The 20,145-nt window shown below is 41.5% G+C and overlaps 1 protein-coding gene across 2 annotated transcripts in view; it reads left to right on the top strand.

Annotated features, from left to right (window-relative positions):
• KIF13B (kinesin family member 13B) overlaps positions 1–20,145 on the top strand; it is a 205,879-nt gene that overhangs the window by 164,255 nt on the left and 21,479 nt on the right. The window contains exons 33-37 of one of the 2 annotated variants that reach the window (XM_084622092.1): positions 562–714; positions 1,787–1,864; positions 2,569–2,622; positions 12,356–12,470; positions 13,595–13,728. In XM_084622092.1, coding sequence (XP_084478218.1) covers positions 562–714; positions 1,787–1,864; positions 2,569–2,622; positions 12,356–12,470; positions 13,595–13,728 — 534 coding nt within the window. Of the gene's footprint in view, positions 1–561; positions 715–1,786; positions 1,865–2,568; positions 2,623–12,355; positions 12,489–13,594; positions 13,729–20,145 lie in introns of both variants that reach the window. The other variant, XM_084622091.1, reaches the window with a different exon arrangement.

Here is a 20,145-nt window from a genome sequence, read left to right as displayed (position 1 = left end):
CTTCTGACGCCACATTAGCCCCTGGCTAGCGAAAGGTATAACTGCAGCATGACCCCTCTTGTGGCTTCCCTTCACCTCCTCGAGTCCCCGTCAGAATCAATTATTCTGAGGGGGGGGTGGGGAATCTATGGGAGACGTTAATGCTGCACTTGCACAGTGGTGCAAAATACCCCCAAGAATAGTATTTACATTGCTTGATGGTGATATCTCCCCATGAAACTCTGCTGACAAGGAAAGAGAACCATAACCAGCCTTTACAGCTGAAGGGTTGTACTCATCAAAAACAATAGAAGCACCCATCTAGCTTCTATGCTGCAGGAGCTCCTAAAAAGTCTTTGTTAGGGATTCCTGCATGTACTGTAGAAGTAGATTAATTTCTTATCTAATTTAGGGGAAGATTCAATGTTGAATCAACATCATCCATTTTTTCAAAGCCTTCGTATGGTCTGTACAGGAAAGACGTGTTGTTTTTTGGTTGGTTGGCTGGCTGTATTTTTGGGGGGTTTTTTTAATTGGAAATATTTCCTTTAAACAAGGCAGCCTTTCTTTCCTTCTTCCCAGGATGCTCAGGGAGCTGAGGAGCGGGAGGCACTAGCAAGGATGGCAGCTAATGTTGAAAACACAGCTTCAGCTGACTCAGAAGCCTATATTGAAAAGTACCTGCGAAGTGTGCTGGCAGTGGAGAACATTCTCACCCTGGATCGTCTTCGCCAGGTGTCTTTTTTTTTTATTATTATTTTTTCCAATGCCAGAGTTGACATCAGTAAATATACTGACTGAGAACACTGTTGTGATAGAAATCTTTTTATCAGTGCATGCAATGGCTTAATAAACAAGAGGGCCACTTCAGTATATGCCTCAGCTCTTCAGCGTGTCCTGACACAGACTTCGAAGGAAGCAAGTGCATGATGGTAGCTCTTTCACATACTTGTTACTCCTTCGAAATTGTATGCAGTACAGGTAGGATTGAAGGCTTGATATCAGGGGCACTGTCCATTCTGGGTTTCTCTGTGTGTTTTGAAACACACTGTGCACTGCCAGAATTGTATTTCAAAAAAGATAGTTGTGTGTGGAGTTGGCTTTAAAATTAAACCCAGAGTTTCAGAAAGCAAGTTTTCTGAAGTCATTAGCAACTTGTGTCATCTTGTACATGCTATGCATTGGCGTAACCAAGCCTGTTCTATCAATAAGTGAGACACTGATTAGGTTAATCGTAAGTATTGTAACTTGATCTGTTTACCAGGAAAAACACAGGAGAGGGACACATTTATGGAAAATTGTATTTCTGGGTATAAATTATGCAAGCAAGAGAGAGAAAGTTATCCAAAACAAATCTGAGCATGTGCTTGCCCCCTATAAATTAACAATAAAGTGTGCTGCACTCTTAAGTATTGAAAGGAAGTTCTCTGTCAAATATAATTACTTTAAAGAATTAAAATAGGAGCTCAGCTAGGAAAAGGAGTCTCACTGTTCACATCTGTTACAGATATAGCCCTCTCATAGATGCAGGGCTATAGATGCTCAGTGACCTTCTAAAGATTATGTAAAATTCTAGCCATACCACTGAGCAAACAGTTACTAGTGGACCAAACTTGCCCGCTCCCTGTAGACTTCCTACTATCAGCATACTATATGAGACATTAAAGATTAAATTGTGAAGTCTCCTTTCTTCTATGGTGCATTAGGGCTGTATTGAAATATTTTCATGTATATGCAAAACCACACTTCGATCACAGTGTAGATGCTTGTAAAGTGTTTCTGTCCTGATGTCTTGACTGGTCTGCAGGAGGTTGCGGTGAAAGAGCAGTTAACGGGGAAAGGAAAACTTAACAGGAGGAGTCTGAGCTCTCCCAACGTCAATCGGGTAAGCGTGCCACAGTTGCGTCAATAGCTCCATGAGGAGGGCAGACCGTACAACACACAGGGCCCTAAGCTATCCAGGTGGGAGAATAAAACGATGAGTTGCCTCTGGTCTCATCCCCCAATTGCACCCTTCCTTGGTGGTGGGGGAGGTAAGCCAGCATGTGAATTCCTGAGCAGAGACAAAACCCACAAATTTCCATATCCTGATCACATAGGCTAGCATTCTAAACACCCACACCTATTCAGGCCATGTAAAAAGAGCCATGTGAAATGTACTTCTGTACACACTACTCTTTTTTGAAACACTGAAGGTATTTCATCCAATTATCAAGTTAATATTTTCAACTCTTTGTCTGAAGATCTCAAGGCACGTTACAAATACCAGTACTAATGAATTAAGCCTCATACATATTTTCTGTAGAAATTATAGTTTCTGTTTAACACCTGAAGGAACTGGGGCAGAGATTTTGACCTGACCAAGATCACACAGGAAATCTGTGGCAGAGCTAGAGAGAGAACCTAAGGGTCCAATCAGTAGAAGTTCTGCCATAAACTTCAGTGAGGACAGCATTTCACCCTAAACTCAGTTTTGTGCTATAACTGCAAGACCATCTTTCCTGCTCTTATGTATTTTCAAGACACATTTATAAGAGGTACTTAACATTTTGCAGAAACTAATGTATGTGTTCACTTCAACCATTTCAGATATCTGGAAGCCGTCAAGATTTAGCTCCCCTGTACAACCTTGGCAGTCAGAAGGTAAACGTTTAAAGCAATTTGTGGCCTTTGAAGACGAGATCAGGGAGAATCTCTTCTTCCTTTTTGTGGTGTGTGGCCCCAGAATCAACCCCATCACTGACCATAAAAAAAATATCATCAGGACATGGTTAAAAAGTAATCTCGATTTAAAGATCAAATAATTACTTTGAGAGACTTCTCAAGGCTTCTTCTTATGACCTGCACAGTTTGTGTGTGTGCATAAATATGTATTCATATGGAGAATAGGGAGTGAGAAAGGAGTTTTAATGCATAATGCAATGGTATGAAGAAATTGAGTTTTCATATATGGTCTAATGTAGATAGTTAAATTTCTGTTCCATGTAGGAAATGCTAAAACATCTGCAAGTAATTAATTGCTTATAACCACATCCATAGAAATGTCCCACAGTTTCTCATTAAAATACTGTACTTCATTTAAGCATTGAGAGAAAAATTCATTATCTGAATTTTCAGTGATACTGCACATGGCATGCTTCAGAGTCCAAAGGTCCCAGCAGATGTAACTAATGCATTAGGTCCACCTAATGAGTGCGATAAAATTATTATCCCACTATAGTTACTATATTGTTCTTACTTTAAATGCCTTTGCTTTAAAATATTTCTGCTTTGAAAATACAGCCATTGTGCCTCATTTACATAAGAACGGCCATCCTGGTCTCTCTAGTGCCAAATGCCCAGTACTTCAGAGGGAATGAACTGAACATGACAATTATCGAGTGATCCATCCCCTGTCATCCACTCCCAGAGCATGGGGTTGCATCTCTGACCATCTTAGCTAATAGCCATTGATGGACCTGTTCTCCATGAATTTATCTACTTCTTTTTTGAACCTAGTTTTGGCCTTCACAGCATCTCCTGGCAACAAATTCCACAGTTTAACTGTGTGTTATGCCTTTTGTTTCTTTTAAACCTGCCACCTATTAATTTCATTGGGTGACCCCTAGTTCTTGTGTTATGAGAAGTAATAAATAACGCTCTCCATACCATTCATGGTTTTATAGACCTCTATCATATCCCTGCCTTAGTCATCTCTTTTCCAAGCTGAAAATTCCCAGTCTTTTTAATCTCTCCTCATACAGAAGCTGTTCCATATCCTTAATCATTTTTGTTGACCTTCTCTGTACCTTTTCCAATTCTAATATATCTCTTTTGAAATGGGGTGACCGTAACTGTTGACATTGCACTCCATATGATTTTATGAAAATATGCTAATAAGTGTGAATATAATGTAACTGGAATATGCTTCATGCAAAAGATCTCTTGTAAGGTACCATTACAAAGCTTATAATCCACTGAGTGTGGTCATCCAATTTGTATAAATTTATCATTCTTGTATCTGAAACTAGAAATATGAAATATAACTCTGAGGTCCTGTTGTAATTATGCAAAGTGTGGGCCATTAATGGTGGTTTGGAATCTTGATGGCTCCTATCAACTAGGACAATTGGTTGTAAATAGATCTGTTTACTTGCAAGCCTTCCTGTGAGTCAGGCCAGGAAAAATGAAGGCTTGGGGTCTCCCAGGATATGTGACCATGTCACCTAATACTGGAATCCATCTTAAACCTGGTGCTTTCCCATCCCTCCTTCTAAATGGAAAACCCAGAGAGACAAAAGATTCCTGCCTTGTGCCAAAGCTAGATAAGGGGGTGGAAGAACAAAGTGGGCAGTCATGAAAAATCCCCTAGCTACCATCTGAGCTGAAACAAAGACTGTACTAGGGGAAAAGATTGGGCCCAGACTAGGAAGGAGTGCAGTCTGTAAAAGAAATGTATTGGAACATAGCTGAGGGTGAGATTTTATCTGTAATCAGTTTCTAATGTATTAGGCTTAGACTTGCGTGTTTTAGTTTTATTTTGCTTGGTAACTTACTTTGTTCTGTCTGTTATTACTTGGAACCACTTAAATCCTACTTTTTATACTTAATAAAAATCACTTTTTGCTTATTAATTAACCTAGGTGGCAATATTAATACCTGTGGGAGCAAACAGCTGTGCATATCTCTCTATCAGTGTATAGAGGGCGGACAATTTATGAGTTTACCCTGTATAAGCTTTATACAGAGTAAAACGGATTCATTTGATGTTTGCATCCCATTGGGAACTGGGTGTCGGGGTGCTAGAGACAGGAACACTTCTTAAGCTGTTTTCAGTTAAGTCTACAGCTTTGGGGGCACATGGTTCAGACTCTGGGTCTGTGTTGGAGCAGACCGGCATGTCTGGCTCAACAAGACAGGGTACTGGAGTCCCACGCTGGCAGGGAAGACTGGCTCAGAGGTAGTCTCAGTACATCAGGTGGCAGTCCCTAGGGGGTTTCTGTGACCGAACCCGTCACAAATGTGCAGAATTCATGGTGTGGGCATTCCATGAATTTATATAGTGGCATTAGGATATTTATTGTCTTATTATGTATCCCTTTCCTAATGGTTCCTAACATCCTGTTTGACTGCTACTTTACATTGAGCAAACCATGACTCCAAGATCTTTCTTCAGTGGTAACAGCTAATTTAGATCCCCTAATTTTGTATGTGTAGTTAGGATTATGTTTTCCAGTGTGCTTTACTTTGCATTTATCAATATTATTTTCATGGGCCATTTTGTTGTCTAGTCACCCAGTTTTGAGAGTTCTCTTTGTACAGTAACTGTTTGCTGTCTGTTTTGGACTTAACTATCTTGAGTAATTGTGTATTGTCTGCAAATTTTGCCACCTCACTGTTTACCCCTTTTTCCAGCTCATTTATGAATATGTTGAACAGCACAAGTCCCAGGACAGATCTTTGGGGGACCCCGCCATTTATCTCTCTCCTTTGTAACCTTTTATTCCTACCTTTTGTTTCCTGTCTTTTAACCACTTACTGATCTGTGAGAGGATTTTCTATCTTATCCCATGACTGCTTACTTTGCTTAAGAGTTTTTGGTGAGGGACTTTGTCAAAGTCCTTCTGAAAAGTCCAAGTGTGGTATATCCGCTGACTCACCCTTTCCCACATGTTTGTTGACCCACTCAAAGAATTCCGATAGATTGGGGAGGCATGATTTCCCTTTACAAAAGCCATCTTGACTCTTCCCCAACAAATCATGTTCATCTATGTTTCATGCTACACTGAAGTCAATGAGTAACTCCATCGAAAACAACGGTGTTGTACCAACCTGAAACTGTTGTAACTGAGAGGCAACTTAGCTATCGGACACATCTTTTTTTCTTACATTGTCACAAAGCTCCAGCTGTTCAGGTGCAGCTGTTCCATAGTTCTGTAGAAATGTGTAACTTGTGGCATGTTGAAGTGATCCACAGGCCTCCTCTTACTAGTTAAAACTAACTAGATGGACATGAAACAAGCAAATGTGTTACAGTCCTGGATTGGCAGCTGGGCAGTGAATTAGAAGACATCACAGGTCTTTTCTACATCTAACCTCTGTGATTCTGTAAGGTTTCCATGGAATAGTCTGTCATTGTTAGTGTCCAGGTGGCTCGCTCTCCCCAACCCTCACTCACCTTCACTGGGCTGGGGCAGGGGCTTGGGGTGCAGGAGGGGGTGAGGGCTCTGGGCTGGGGTTTGCAGGCTCTGGGCTGGGGTTAGGGATGAGGGGTTTGAGGTGAAGAAGGGGGATTCAGCTTGTGGGGAGGTGCTCAGGGCTGGGGCAGGGGTTTGGGTGCGAGGGTGTATGAGGGCTCTGGGCTGGGGTGGTGGGCTCTGGGCTGGGCCCAGGGATGAGGGCTTTGGGATGCAGTGGGGGGGGCTCAGGGCTGGGGCGGGGGGTTGGGGTGCAGGAGGGGTCTAAGGGCAGGCGGTTGGGGCTCGGGGTTGGGGCACGGGCTTACCTGGGGCAGCTCCTGGTCAGCGGGGGTAGGGGGATGGGCTAAGGCAGGCTGCCTGCCTGTCCTGACACTGTGTTGTGCATGCCCCAGAAGCAGCCAGCAGATCAGATGCTAGAAAAGATGGGTGGGCAAGAGGCTCTGCGTGCTGCTCTGGCCTGCTGCAGGCACCACCCCCTCAGCTCCCAGCCAATGGGAGTGCAAAGCCGGTGCTTGTGGCGGGGGCAGCGCATGGAGCCCCATGGCCCTCCCACCAAGGAGCCGGACCTGCTGGCCGCTTCCAGGGTGCAGCGTGGAGCCAGGACAGGCAGGGACTAGCCTGCCTGAGCACCGCCGACCGGACCTTTAACAGCCCAGTTGGCTATGCTGACCGGAGCCTCCAGGATCCCTTTTCGACCGGGTGTTCCAGTCAAATACCAGACACCTGGTCACCCTAGATGGGGCGTTACACCCTAGAAATGGTAGGAGATTCTCTTGCAGCCACCAAAACAGTCCCTCTGGAAATATTCTAACCAGGAGCCAGAATGGTCTTACAGCAAGAGTTGGCTCTTCATTTCTTTGCACATAGGTGGGTGGCAGCACTTCAGAGTAAGAGATGGGGAAAATCCTTTGCCAGGAGTGTGTGTGTAGTGGCGCTTTTTAGAAATCCATTCAAAATGAGCTGTGCATATCGATGTCGCAGGCATGTACAGGTTTTTACAATGGGCAGCTTCTGAAGAGTTAACCCACCATCACCCCTTTGACAGAGACCTTTATTTAAAATCATTATGAGGACTCACTTGTGGGCTTTAATTTTTTTTTAACGCTGCATTGTAGAATTAAACCATCCAGTTGGGACAGGGAGGAGGGAGACATTACTGTCTTAACTCAAAAGACAATAATTACTCCAGCTTTATACTCTGGTAACTGAGCTGCATTTGGTCCTATCTCTGTCTTTGAGTTATATCTGCTTGCTTTAGAGAGGACAAGCCAATTTTTTACTACAGAGCTGATATGGTTTTTGGGGGGAGAGAGGAATTCTATTATATCATTACAAGTGCCAGATGAGTTACGATTTAGAATCTTTCACTGGTAATATAAGATACAGCAGGATTTTTAGATCCCACGTCACTTGCACTGGCTGTTAACTGTGGGATTTTTTGGAAATTGTAAATTGAGCAAATTGGATACAGAGTCAATGAGAGGGGCTAAATATGGAGTCTGATCCATTTACAGTCATTCCTCTGACTACAACCACACAGTGATGACATTCTTTACAAGTAGGCCCTAAAATATGTTGTTAATGATATCCATTCTATCCTGGTCATGTCTGTCTCCCTTTGAAATCTATGGGGAGCTGCAGCCCATGTTGTATCTCAAAGCCATGTGGGAAGGCAGGGCCACTTGAGCTTAAACCCCAATTGGCACTAGTGATATTTCTCTAAGTTGTATCAAAGTAGATCAGTGCAAATTAGTGCACTCTCCTATTTATTACAGCAGACAGGGATAGGAATGGGGCCAAGGCAATATTTAAGAACAGTGACTGGGCTTGGATAGATGAGACACGAAGGCTTTCATTCCTGTGGTTTAGTGGCAGCATTTTAACAGCCTGCCAACTGGGAAAAAATAGTTGAGGTTGGTGAAACCTAGAGAACACTTTTAGGAAATAACCCATAATATTTGCTGTAAGACTCCTGTGCACCTTGGGGCTGACTCCAAATCAGCTTCTTAAAATTCTTCCTGGAGGATAGAGTGCTAGATTGTCAAGGACCAGCAGAAAAGAAAGAAAGCACTGGGAAAACATTCCAGAAATCAGTGAGACATTTTAGAAACAACCTTGTATCAAAACATGGCAGGGAACATGTGCTCTTCCAGTGGTTATTTTTGATTTGCTAAATTAAGTCCATTGACTTTGGTGTTCAGTCATTTGGCAGTGACCATATACTGTGTACATGGAACTACAGCTCCTTCAGACAAAGGACTTATAAGCACTTTTCCCTTCCCCTGCCACCCTTCTTGGTGGAACCTAAAGTTTCATGGCCCTGAGTCTAACCAATTGGCATTAGTTATAAATTTAGACGTTTCAGTCAGTAAATGTACAAAACAAGCGAGAGCCATATCTAATAAACATACGTGAAACTTGGGAACTGCATCAAGTTTATATATAACACATTCTTGCATTTTTTCTGTCCATGGTACAAATCTCTAAATAGCTCTTGGTCACTGAACAAGTTTATATTCATATTGCATAGGTCTTTTCCCTTCCATTGACAGTTGACCATTCTTTCCCCCCTCCTCTTACCTCTGTACTCTTTGGGGAATATTATTTGGTCCCTTGGGTTCTGTTATCCACTCTATAGTGATCTGTTCTGTTGGCAGTACACCTCTTCACTCTATGACCGTTAGAGTAGCTCCAATTGCCACTGCAATATCTCCTCTTGGATGGCCTGCTGGCATCTCAAAGTCGATGGGTCTTAGTCATCCTGATGAATCTTGCCTGTTGTCCAAAACTGGGAGGATCTTTCCTCTCTCTTTTTCCATGTGCTCAATGCTGAGAACTACTGTTCTTCAAATACTTGTACACATGGATGCCATTCTAGGAGCATGTGCCTCCCCATGATCCTGTGGGCATAAAGGATGGAATGGGCCCAAATGCCTCTCAGTTTCTTCTTATCGCCTATGGCAGTAAAACAGAACTTGTGTCCACCTGCTACCCTTTAGCACTTTTCTGTTAGTTAGAAGCAGTTTAGTTCTTAACATTTCACTTTATTTAGCCCGTTGGCAAAATAGTAGAAATAGTTGTTAGGGGGCTTATTCCTTCACCCACTTACTTCCCTGGTCCTTCTCGCATGAACAGAGAGCAACAATACCCGAAGTCCAAAGGTGCAAACAATTCAATGTTTATTGGGGTGAACTTCCAGCAAGCATGATTCCAGTTTCCTTCCTTAGTGTCCCCCTTCCCAACTCTGACACCACGGAGCCTTACACCTGTGTCCCTGTTCCCATTCCTGCCCTTAGCCAAACATGATTCTAATTTCCCCACTCCCATTCCCTGTTCCCATTTCCCCCTTTAGCAAAACATGATTCCAGTTTCCCCACCCCCATTCCCTGTTCCCATTTCCCCCTTCACACCCACCCACCCACCCACCCACCCACTCACTCACTTCCTGATTGACTGCAGACTATATAGTAAAACTTGAGTTCTGCTTAGCTATACCTTAACCAATCATTTTCCTGAAATGTAACTAACCAATCCTAACCTATTGTAACATGATTATGTAACCAATTATATCCCACCACTTTAATTAGTTTACACCCAGCAAAATTAATTATAGAGATTATACAGACAAACAATAGCAAAGTGGGAACTATAATGACAAAACAATACAGAAGTGAGGACTTCACATCCCAGTATTGATAAGTGAGTTCTTGCCAGACAGGATGCTATCAAACTAAGTTTCCTTTTACATCTTCTAGGCACTTCCCTTTCTCTGGAGGTGATAGGCATTATCAGGACAGGAGTGTATTCCTAGCAGCCCAATAGCACCTTCTTTCAATGTGACTAGTTTGGAATGTGAGGATGTGACCGGTCGCTTCCCAGCTTATGGCTGCCTCTGTTGCTTAGTCAAAGGCCTTAGCCTAAGCTCAGGGCCTCAGACTGTCACAGTAAGAGAAGGACCTTTCACTGGCAGACAGTGATTTTGATTCTTTCTTTTATACCTCTAACTAGCCAAGTGATAAGAATACACCTGAATTCTTAAAGTACAGGCCTTTGCAGACAGGCCTGAATATCTATATCCTAACACTAGGGTTTTAGAAAATCTGAGACTCCTCAGTACTGAAGCATCGACCTTATAGCTGTGGCACGGTTTCCAGGCTTTAAGTCCTGCCCTTCCTATGAGGCAGCAATGCCCCTGTATGAGGGACATTCTCAAGGCCTCTTTTGCCTTGGAGAAGACCCCATTCCTGACAAGTGCTCCATCTGTAGAACTTTCTCCAAATGGATCCAGAAAGCCCGAGTCACTTGGCTGAAATTATTTCTATTGGAGCGATCAATGAAGGGCACTTTTGACTCAGAGAATCATGAGTTGAAAGATGATTCAGCAATTCATAAACTGCATTTGGCCAGTGCTCTGATAAGCTATCCATGGTACCTAAGTCTCCATAGCTACCAAAAGGCCTCAGACTTTGTCTAGAGGTAGCAAATGATCAGTACAGACCTCCGGGGATCAGTCAGTTGCTCCTGCTGACTGGCAGAAAGGAGCACTATCCTAAGACCCAAACGTAGCATCAATCACTTTTCCTGGTACCATCAAAGCACAGTTCCTTTTTCAAAGCCTGACCTACAACCTGGATCAGTTCTACTGCCTGACGCATGCTCTTCAGCACTGGCACCATGGCAATTGAGCTCCGTCACCGACCTTTCTATATTGGTACCAGCTACCTCATTACCATTTGCACTGATGATGTTCTCACTGGTGTGAGAGATGAGACCCTCACAGGCCCTGATCTCTACAGTACTCCTTTCTTCAGAACCGCCTTTTTCAGTACTGTCTGTATTTACAACTTCTAGAGACCTAGCTATTATGCCTGAACTAAAATCTCCTAAATTAGCTCCACCATCTCACATTAAATCATGATCTGCTAGGGCCCAAGCAACCTCACTGGCATACTTGAGGAATATTTCTGTTTCAGAAATTTGCAGGGCTGCCAGTTAGAGACTCAGTACATATTATTGTTCAGCACTACTTGTTAGTTACAGCTACTGGATCTGGTGTCCAGTTTGGTAAAGCGGTCCTAAAATCTTTATTTAAGTAGACTCCAAGCTCCAACCTCCTTAGGGTGATAAACCCTAGCTAATCACCTAGGGTGGGATTTGTGTGGACAAAAACTTGAAAAAAGAATGGTCACTTATGGTAACCATGGATGTTTGAGATGTTGTATTCACGTGGATTCCACAACCTGTCCTCCCTTCCCACTACTGTGGAGTCTTTTAGCTTTGGGGTTCTGTATTCGCAAAGGAACGGAAGCAGTTGGGCCTGCTCCACCTTTTATGCCCGGGGGTGGGGGGGTACAAAAGTCTGTGGTGTGCAGACATCATATCAACGGATGCTGCAGGCCAAAGTGCACATAGGGTGCATGCAAGCCTAAATGGGATCCAAGTGAACAAAACTTCTCTAAGAACACTTACTGTACAGCAAGTAATTTTTCCTCTTCAACTTCTTCCTTCCTTTAGTGCAGGCCCTCTCTAGATCCCACCACTTAATATCTCCACATTTCATCCCTATCTGCAATGCTAAAACACTAGCCCATTCTCTAATTACTTCTCTCCTTGACTGCTGGGTATCTGCCATAATCCAGTTTCTTTTTCTTCCATCTCTCTTCCTTCCAAGTGTATAGAACACAACAAGCAAAGTCATCTTCGTTTCTTCCTGATCTTATCTCCTTTCATACTACTTGAACCTATACACTAGCTTTCCTTCAGCCCAAAGAGCAAGGCTGTCCACATCCATCTGTTCTCATTATATTCTGCTCTCCCTCCCTTTCATGCAAACTTCAATCTTGAATTCTACTTTAGAAGGCCACGAAGTCTTCCTTGATTTTTGGGTTAGAAGGTGCCAGTATGATCATCTAGTCAGACCATGCATAATTATAGAATTTAACTCAGTGATTCTTGCAATTAGTACTCAGTGGTTGTAAGCGGACAAAGGAGTCTGCCAGTGTCAATGGGAGCTGATGATGCCCAGCACCTTGTGGGATTGAGCATTCAATTCAACTGAAAACATTTTGGGGCATGGGTTCTGTCCTTAATTTTGCACATTCTACGTACTGCAAAGCATTGTATATGCTGGCATGCTGTATAAGTATTAGCAGAATCTCCACAAAACTTTTGAAAATATAAACTTACTTTTCTTCTAGGGTCGATGGGAGAGCCAGCAAGATATATCCAAAATTTCAACACATTCTGGTGGGATGACCCCGTCTCGTACATCTTTGTCAGGCTCTACTCAGCAAACCCATTCTAATGATCCAGGTAACAGCTTTCCCAAAGGTAAATTGGCTATGGTAAAAGTTTAAAGTGAAATATTCTATTTGGAACTTCAGGAGAAAAGGGGGTGGAGGTAGTCCCCTGGATATACAGTTAGAATTTAAAAAAAGAGAAAAAAAAAAGAATGCTTATTGAGTTCTACTGTTGTGCTCTGTACTGTGCAAACATGCATTAAGCATCAGTAAGAACTTAACATTCACTGTCCTGAGTATCTGCTCTACCCGTTGTCTTTCTTTACTTTGATATGAGGAAACCACAGCTCTGCAAACCCTGGCTGGTATGATGAGTGTTTAATGGTGCCCACTGTTTGTGAAGACACAGTCCTTGCCTCCAGAAGCTGAAATTCTTAAATAACAGACAAAGAAATTCAGAAACATAATAATACACCATATGTTGCAAGTAAAATTTGCAAAGGCTGCAAAGCTACCAACGTATTAGAAAATAACAAAGAGCAGATCGGGGTGGATATTTTGCATATAGAGCTCAATGTATAACGGAAGAGTGCAGTGATAAAGTCTGTTTTATGTACTAGTTATAACTAGTGTTTTTCTCAAGGGGGATGAGAACAGAGTGACAACAGTAGAGTAAAGGAACAGGTATGAGCTGGGAGAGCTCTATGACCCTGGTTATGTACCAATGCAGTCAAAATTACTTACTTCTAATCCATGTAGCTATTTCTAGGGTGTGATTTAGTAATCAAGTTTACCTTTTTAAAGTTTTGCAGTTGTATAGTAATATTTTATCATCTGTGTTGCTTGTTTCTGGATTTTAAAATTCTACTACTGCAACTCTTAAAGCATTTAGTGTTTCCGAATCCATGTATGTATCTTAAGCCTTGGCATCCTATGTGAGAGCGGGAGCTCTTATCCCTGTTTGACAGAAGGGCAAACTGAGCCTCAGAGAGTTTGTCTCTTGCCCAAGATCACACATTAATTCAGTGGAAGAGCTAGGAATAGGAACAGGAGTCCTGACTACTAGTCCTTTGTTGCTCTGACCTCTAGTCAACTCCCTCCCTAGTGCTGATTACAACATTAGAAGGTTCATAGGTTTTCTATTGTGAAAGAATCACAGCTGTTGATTACACTTTTTTAAAAAAACTTTGTTGACAGGACTCAGTAGCCTGGCTGCCTCCTACCTGAATCCAGTAAAATCCTTCGTGCCTCAGATGCCAAAGCTGCTTAAGTCTCTCTTTCCTGCTAGAGATGAGAAAAAGAGCAGGCAGACCTCTCCTCTTGCCCAGCAGGTAAAGAAATATATATATATACGCACCCACACACAACAATATTGGTGAGCACTGTTATAATGACTTGCTGGCAGAAAGCTGTTTTGTATGTTGCTGTAGGCAAACCAAGCTTTTAGTCATAGTAAAAGCTTATATGATACATTTCCCCTCCACTCTATCCAGAGATAGTGGAGAGCTGTTTTAACTTATTGGTACTCTCAGCCCACTTGGCTTTTTAAAAGTGCCAAGTGTGCTACTAATGTGATTTATGGTAATACCACTTGCAGCAACAATAGTAAAATTTATGAAGTGCACTTAGTGTTGTTTGTATATTGCCAAGTGGAAAATGTAATTCTATTTTTAATTCCTGATTTCATTTCCCATCACCCACCCTTTAGCACCTTTTCCCTCTGACTCGCGCAATGCACTTGGAGCAGTAGTTTTATTTCTATCCCCGTCTATTCCGCATGCCAGAGAAGCACCTCATCTTTTTCATATGCTGTGTAAGTCTCCACCTGTTCCAGATTCAGCCCTTGTGCTCCAGGTAGCAATGAATGCATAGTTAAATATCAGAAAACACTATCCTTTATTTTAGAGAGACATTTATAGCATAATAGAAGTGCTCAGATACCCCAGTGATGGGCACAGCACAGGGACATGAATGTGAGAGAATATTATTTCTGACTATTAAAAATAAATAAATTGGCTAATGCATAAATAGCAATGTACAGAGTTTCTAACATTTGGTTATATTGGAAAGCAACCCAAGGTTTTCCAAGACTATTGGATCAATATAATGAAATGAAATGATAAAATTAATACAAGCTTAATACTTTTAGTTTTCTTAATGTAACAAGTCAGCTGCATTACAAACTCAGGTCACCTACTGTCCATAAGAAACATACATATATTCTTCATTGCTCTGTCAGTAAATGAACTGAGCTTCCTAATCCCCATTGGGAACAGCAATACATAGAAGAAAAAGCAGTAATTGAAGCAGAGCTATAGAGCTAGCTTCCTCCTGTATGGCACCAAAAGATAAATATCAACTGTTGGAGTGTGACTTGTTTTTTAAAACATAAATGATATTGTAACTTCACATGATCTTACTTGCACTTCATTTATAATGGGCCTGATATAAACATGGACTCATGGGTTAAATGCAGGCCGAAGGAATGTAAACAAAGGGTATTAGTGATAAATGACAATGTATTGAGCAGGAGGTGCTACAGGGGTCAGTGTCAATTGTTCAGCTTTAAGCCCTTTTTAATCTGGCAGAGGCGTATGGTAAATTTGCCAACTCCTGCAGATGTTACTGAAGTGGGAGGTGATGCACATTCCACTGAAGACTAAAACACAATAAAAAAGATGTGGCCAGGGAAGAAATGATACTGAACCTAGAAAAATACCAGCTGGTGCACCTTGAGGTACAGTGGCAGGACAAAACTCTCTGACCTCCAATGGCAAGGAAGATAATGGAAATGGTGTCATGCCAGCGATGGTAGCAAATGGCCAACTAGAAAATATTGCTGCCAAAAAAAAAAAAAAAGCCAATGTGAAATTCCGGTGGCACTTGCAAAGGAATTTCATCACTTAAGAGGGAATTGATGGGCTTCCTTCTGGTACAGAGTGCACCTTGAATATTGCGCGCCATGAGCAGGGTGCCCTTTAGGTGCCGTATAAATACCCAATTATCAGAAAGCAATCAACAAATTGGAGGGAATTAGAGAAGAGCAACAAAAATGACTAGAAGGCTGGAGGGATTGATTTACGAGGGAAGAGTAAAATATCTAAATTGGTTTGGCTTCACGAAAGGAAAAATAACAGGTAGAAATGTGACACGTCTACAAGCATTTGAATGCAAATAATGAAGAGGGAGACTGATTGCTTAGAGTTCAGGGGGATATAACTAGAAGAAGAGGGATGAAATTAAGCAACGGGAAACTTTAGAAATTTTTGTTGATACTAATTGAAAAGTAAGATCTATTAGATAATAGAGTCTAATAGATTATGAAAGGAAGTAGTGGAAGGCCTTATCTCAAAAATACACATCAGTCCACAGACATTAACAAGAAATAGTTTTCAATTACTTGGACAAGTGACAGCATGTACCTTTGTGACACAATATGCCACGTTATGCGTTGGTGTTTCCAGGGTTGGCTCAGGATGGTTTATACGCTGGACAAACACAACCTGAACAAGCTGGTGTCAGTCCCTTATCAGGTATGAGACTCTCCCAACTTGTGGAAAGACCTACACAATGTTTGTGCAGGTGTTCCATTCATCCAAGTCTTCCCAACCATCACCATAATGACAGATGTGACTCTGGCAGGTTGGGAAGGGCATTTAGGGATCCATACCATTCAGGGCACAGTTACATATCAACCTCCTGGAGGTGAAGGCAGTAAGGAATGCCTGTATCCACTTCCTGCCATTAGTCAGCAACAGATCCACAAAAATCATGACAATGTAGCCTGCATGTTCTATATCAGCTGGCAGGGGAAATGAGATACTCTTCTCTTTGTGCTGAAGCAATGAGGCTATGGAACTGGTATATAGCCAACCACATCCTAATTTCAGCAGCCTACTTCCTGGGCATACAAAACATGTAGGCCAATGACCTCAGCAGGCACTTCTTCCAGGACTATGAATCGGAGTTGGACTCCAAGATTCTCAATCACATTTTTGTGAGTTGGGGCATTCCAAAAGTGCATCTCTTTGCCACAACTACGAACAGGAAGCACAAACTATTTTGCTTGAAAGGGGGTTTGGGCCCTCACTCACTGGGAGATGCTTTCCTCATTTGTGGATGAGAGGCCTTCTGTATGCATTTCTTCCAATGGCCCTGAGATTGAAAGTGGTAAACAAGATCAAGCAAGACAAAGCCAAGATCATAGTAATAGTTCGAACATGACCCAGACAACCCTGGTACTCTTTCTGGTTTGTCCAGCTATGAGTCTTTCATCCATTTCCAACCTTCCCCACCAAGATAACAGTAGACTCTGTCCCAACCTGGGAATTCTTCACCTCCAGGCTTGGTTAATGGATTGTTCGCAGGAATAGAGATTTCCTGTTCTGCAGAGGTATAGCAGATATTAAATAGTAGGAAAAGATCTATGCATCATACTTACTTGCAGAAATGGAAAAGATTTCACCACTGGTGTGATCAGTGACATCTATTGTCCGTTCATTCTTCACTTTCTGCAGCCTTTGAGTATCTGCTGGAATTCGTCGGAATTATCTATGAGTTCTGTCAGGGTTCGCTTGGTGGCTCTCAGTCTTTCATTCCCCAATTGAGGGATTCACAGTGTTTGTTCATTCACCATGACAAAATTCATTATGGGATTGAGGAACCTTTATCCTTACGTTAGAGAACCCACTCCTATATGGGATTTAAATTTCATACTCAAATGTCTTATGAAATCCCCTTTCAAATCTATTCTCTTCTTCACCTATCCATGAAAATGGCTTTCTTGGTGCCCATCACTTCTGCTTGAAGAGTTGGGGAAATGGGGTCTTTATTAGTGGATCCTCTCTTTACAGTGTCCTTGAAAGGTAGTCTCATCACATTCACATCCTAAACTTCTACCTAAGGTATTGTTTGAATTTCATATCAATCAAGTCATCCATCTCCCAGTTTTCTTCCTGAAACCACACCAGAGCAGGGAGGATGCTGCCTTCCATACCCTAGGCATCAGGGGGTGTTGGCCTTTTATTTGAACAGAACCAGATCATTTAAAAAGTCTCCAAGATGTGTCAATAGCTGACAGGTCCAAATGTCCACAGTCTCCATCTAGAAACTTGCCAGATGGATTTCTGGGTGTATTATTTCTTCCTATGCATATGCCTGTTTATCTCTTCTTAGAGTATTAGCCCATTCCATGAGGTCTCTCTCTACCTCTCTGACATGGTTCCCATTGTTGAGATCTTCAAGGCTGCAATTTGGTCTTCAGTACATACATTTTCCAAGTACCACACAGTGGTTCATTCTTCCAGACCAAATGCTGTCTTTGGGAATGCAGTCTTCTCTTCAGTATTGGACTCAACTCCGAAGCTACCTCCTCCTGTTGAGGATACTGCTCTGAAGTCAGTTGAAGTGGGGGCACTTCTCAAAGGAGGAGAGGTTACTCACCCTGTGCAATAATTGGAGTTCTTCAAGATGAGTGTCCCTCCATTTGGCATTGGAGTTTTCTCTACAGGACTCTTTGAGGGCAGTCTGCCCGTACAGCCCTATATGTCCTTGGTGCAGAACACCAGGGTGTGTAGTGCACATGTGCGGGCCAAACAGCCACTGCGACCAAAAATCTCCGATCAAAGGTGCATGGGGCATAAGCCTGTTTGAAGTGGAGCACCCATCTCAAACTCCACCTACTGCACAAGGTGAGTACCTCTCCTTCACCATGACTAAGCAGTTCTCAGAGAGTGGGCAAGTGTATGTTCCCAAATTTAAACATATTTTCTTTTGGTGAAGCCATAACTTGAAAAGCTCGAATACTAATCTACAGCAAAAACCAAAGGTTTTGAGTACTTGTTCTGAAAATTATCAAAAATTTTCAACAGTAGATTCTTATTTCCTCCATATACTTTTGCTTAAGTAGGCATCTGCCTTAAAGTAAGATACGTTTTTGTATGTGTTTCCTTAGCAAGATGGTCTCTTCCAGTTCCATTTTTTGTTTGTAATCAATTGCTGTCTGGGTTCCAGAAATGCAAAGACATTACAGTGAAGCTGGTGGCAGTTGTCAAAATTGCTGTCTTTGACCTTCTGATGCAAGTTTAGTAACTAATCTGGAGAATAATGAACCGCAATTAATGAAACCTGCTCTCGTATTCAAGTGTGTTTCTCAGACAGCACATAAAATAATTGAAAGAACTTCCTGCTCTCTAATTAGTTAGATTGAATTAATTTGGCATAATAGGATTCTTCGTGTAACTAGCAGATCAGCTTCCGATGAAGCTGTTTATATACCTAAAAGATTGGCTGCTGATGAAGCTGTTTATATACTTTTAAGTTAGAAAATACACATTCTCTCTGACTAATCTGGTGCCTTTAAATTAATTGCCAGTATTTCGTTAATAAAAAGCAGCTATATTCTTTAACCATTTGTGATTATTTGACTCGTTCTGTACTTTCCATTGTTCGTTCTTAAAACAAGTTAGTGATGCCACATGCAGAATTTGTTTTTTTCCATTCTTCTTGTTGATGGGGAGAATTAATTATTTTAAATTCCATGTGTGGAGGAGGGAAGGGTGGGGGTTGAATCTTTCTAGTTTCTAGCTATATATTTGCTTAATTATATTAGGTGCGTGTAGTTGAAGCTTTATTTCTTTATTAGCATATTGTTGATTCCATAGTCTGAGCAAGACAGATTTATTCTTCACATTGTGACCATTTTGGTCTGTCTGAACTGCTCATGTAGTGGCATTTTAAGATATCACTGTGTGTTGGTATTTACAATGTACATATCAAAGTGCAGTCCATACCTTTTCAGAGTCATTGCAGTGGCAAAAGCAGACTCCTCAGGCTGGTGTGAACTTATTCAACGGTTTTAAAATATTTCTGAAGATTCATTTTTTCCCTCTCCAGATACTAATATGAGGGGAGCCACAGAAGTATCTGAGTGCCTAGGTGAATAGATTTTGTTAGCATATTGCTGAAATGAAACGTATTTTTGTGTCACAGCTCCCTTACAGAAGAATCTCTTGTCTGAGTTTCTGTATTCTAATGTCATAATTCATTGCTGTCTGGTTGTGTTCCAGAAATGCAGCGATATGGCACGGGAGAAGAGGGCAGCTAACAAAATTGTTGTCTTTGACCTTCTGACACAGGTTTAGTAACTAATGTAGAAAATAATGAAACCCACCCAGATAAGCAAACGGCTTTCTTTGGCATACATACAATTATTTATGTAGTGCCATAGATGTGCATGATTCTTAGCATGATTGAAAGGACTTCTGTCCCCTAATCAAATATAAATAATTTGGGATCATAAAATCCTTTTTTTAAACATATGTCTAAAAGGCTTTTTTAAAGGTTTGAATAATCATTTGTGTGCTTTAATCAGCGTGGCTCAACAGATCCTTCATGGCCAACTGAGCTAATATGCATCTAATTCTTGTTGACTGAGTTGTTAAGGCATCAGTTTCTTGCCAAATTCAGCTTCCCATATCATCCTTTTAAATACAGTTGTAATGAGAATGATTATGTAAAGCTAATTTTTAAAGCAAACTAGTGAAACTCAGAAAATCTGAAATTTTTAAAAATCTTGTTACAAATTAACCTTTTAATCTTTCTGCTTGGAATTAGGAATGAAATAAATTAACTGAACAAGCAACAATATATATTTAATTTTGCACTAAATACAATGTGTGTGTAGCTCATGAAAGTAAATCTTAGGTTCTCAAACTGACAAATTTACATTTAATGAAATTATTATTGGA

Source organism: Lepidochelys olivacea, assembly GCF_965140295.1.
Source record: "Lepidochelys olivacea isolate rLepOli2 genome assembly, chromosome: 3".
NCBI classification, from domain to species: domain Eukaryota; kingdom Metazoa; phylum Chordata; order Testudines; family Cheloniidae; genus Lepidochelys; species Lepidochelys olivacea.
Note: the sequence above shows the minus strand (reverse complement) of the source record. Positions and strands in the feature narration are given on the sequence as shown.